At 48.6% G+C, this 1,642-nt stretch overlaps 1 protein-coding gene across 1 annotated transcript in view; it reads left to right on the plus strand.

Annotated features, from left to right (window-relative positions):
- Positions 1-231: 231 nt before the first annotated feature.
- The window catches only part of TERF1 (telomeric repeat binding factor 1), a 32,188-nt gene continuing 30,777 nt past the window's right edge, over positions 232-1,642 (plus strand). The window contains exon 1 of the mRNA XM_021713105.1: positions 232-238. Within this exon, the coding sequence (XP_021568780.1) occupies positions 232-238 (7 nt within the window). The remainder of the gene's footprint in view (positions 239-1,642) is intronic.

Consider the following 1,642-nt stretch of genomic DNA (forward strand, 5'->3'; position numbering starts at 1 on the left):
GAAGGTTAAGGAGGAAGGATAGACAAAACCCAGCAGGTTGTGGCTGTGGTGGCTGTGAGCATGCCACTGCACTCCAGCCTGGGCGATGGAGTAAGACTCCAACTCAAAAAAAAATTGTACAACATCAAAATACATAAAGACTTTGATTAGGTTGGATGCATTATAAACAGAAAGGCTTTAAAGAACACTTTTTATTTGATTATGACACATATACTGAAAAATGCATAAATGATGTTCAGTGAATTTTCATAAAGCGAACACACTGATGTAACCATCACTCACATCAAGAAACAGAAAACAGGGCTGGGGAGGTGACTTACACCTGTGATCCCTGCTTTCTGTGAGACCAAATTGGAAGTATCCCTTGAGACCAGGCGTTCCAGACAAGACTGGGCAATGTAGTGAGACCCTTGTCTCTACAAAAAAATTTTAAAAATTATTTGGAGTGATGGAGCAGGCCTCTAATTTTAGCTGATGCAGGAAGATCTCCTTGAGTCCAGGATACAGTGAGCTATGAGTGCGCCACTGCACTCCAGCCTGGGCGAAGGAATGAAACTGTCTAAAAAAGCAAGAGAAAAAGGAAGGAAGGAGGGAAGGAAGGAAGGAAAGAAGAAGCAAGAAGAAAAACTGAAAATAACCAGATTACCCACCCCTATCCAGAATCTCCTTTTGTGTTGCAAATCTCAAAGTTCAAAATAAGCTTTCACTTATTGTTGTATAAACTGCCTTCTACAGTCTATCTTAAACCCTAATTGAAATACATTTCCATAATAATATACTCTTTCCGGAGCAGTGGTTCTCAAAATGTGGAGCCCAGACAAGTAATCTCCTAATCACTTGGGAAGTTGTTAAGACTTGCAAATTCAAGGACCCCTCTCCCGCAAGCCAGACCGACAGAAAAGAAACTCTGGGAGTGGAACCCCGTAATATGTTTTAAAATCTCCCGGACCGATTCTGATGCTTCTTGAGGTTGGGGAAGCACGGATGTTAGCTGGAATAGTTCTGGTTCGTGATCACGTATTAACTGTTAGATGACTAGGATTTAAAAGGATTACATTTGACTAACAGTGACAAGCTCTGATTACCGTTTTTCGGAAGTACGCTGCAAGCAAAAAGTGCATTTTAAGTGTGTTTTTCCAGTCACGCTTGCATTTTACAAGGAGGAAGACAGATAAAGCAAAACCTCCCGCCAGCCCAAACCTCTCCCTTCACCCAGAACGGAATCGCCCAGTTCACCCACGACCCCGAAGTCCCCAGACTGGCGCGAAATCCCAAATCCCGAGGCAGGCACGGCCATCGGCCAATCAGAAGCCAGGCTCGAGGAGCTCGCCCACCGCGGCGCTGTGATTGGTGGCTTCCCGACGGTGGCCGGGACTCGCTGCGGCCGCGCCCCCACGCCGTCTGACGCAAGCCAGCCGTTGCTGCGCTCCCCGAGAAGGAGAACCCGCGCCAGTGGTGGAACATGGAGGAGGATCCCGCCTTCGCGCCCCTGAGCCCGCGGGGGTGTGCGGATGGCGAAGACGAGCACCCCGTGAAAGGGCCGATGGCAGACGCGCAGACAGACGACGAGGAGCAGTTCGAGTGCCGGGAACTGATCGACTGTCAGGTGCAGTTGGGGGCCCCCGAGGAAGTGGTGGAGGAG

The sequence above is a fragment of the Carlito syrichta genome, unplaced genomic scaffold (assembly GCF_000164805.1).
Source record: "Carlito syrichta isolate Samal-C Ts95f unplaced genomic scaffold, Tarsius_syrichta-2.0.1 Scaffold304212, whole genome shotgun sequence".
Lineage (NCBI taxonomy): Eukaryota > Metazoa > Chordata > Mammalia > Primates > Tarsiidae > Carlito > Carlito syrichta.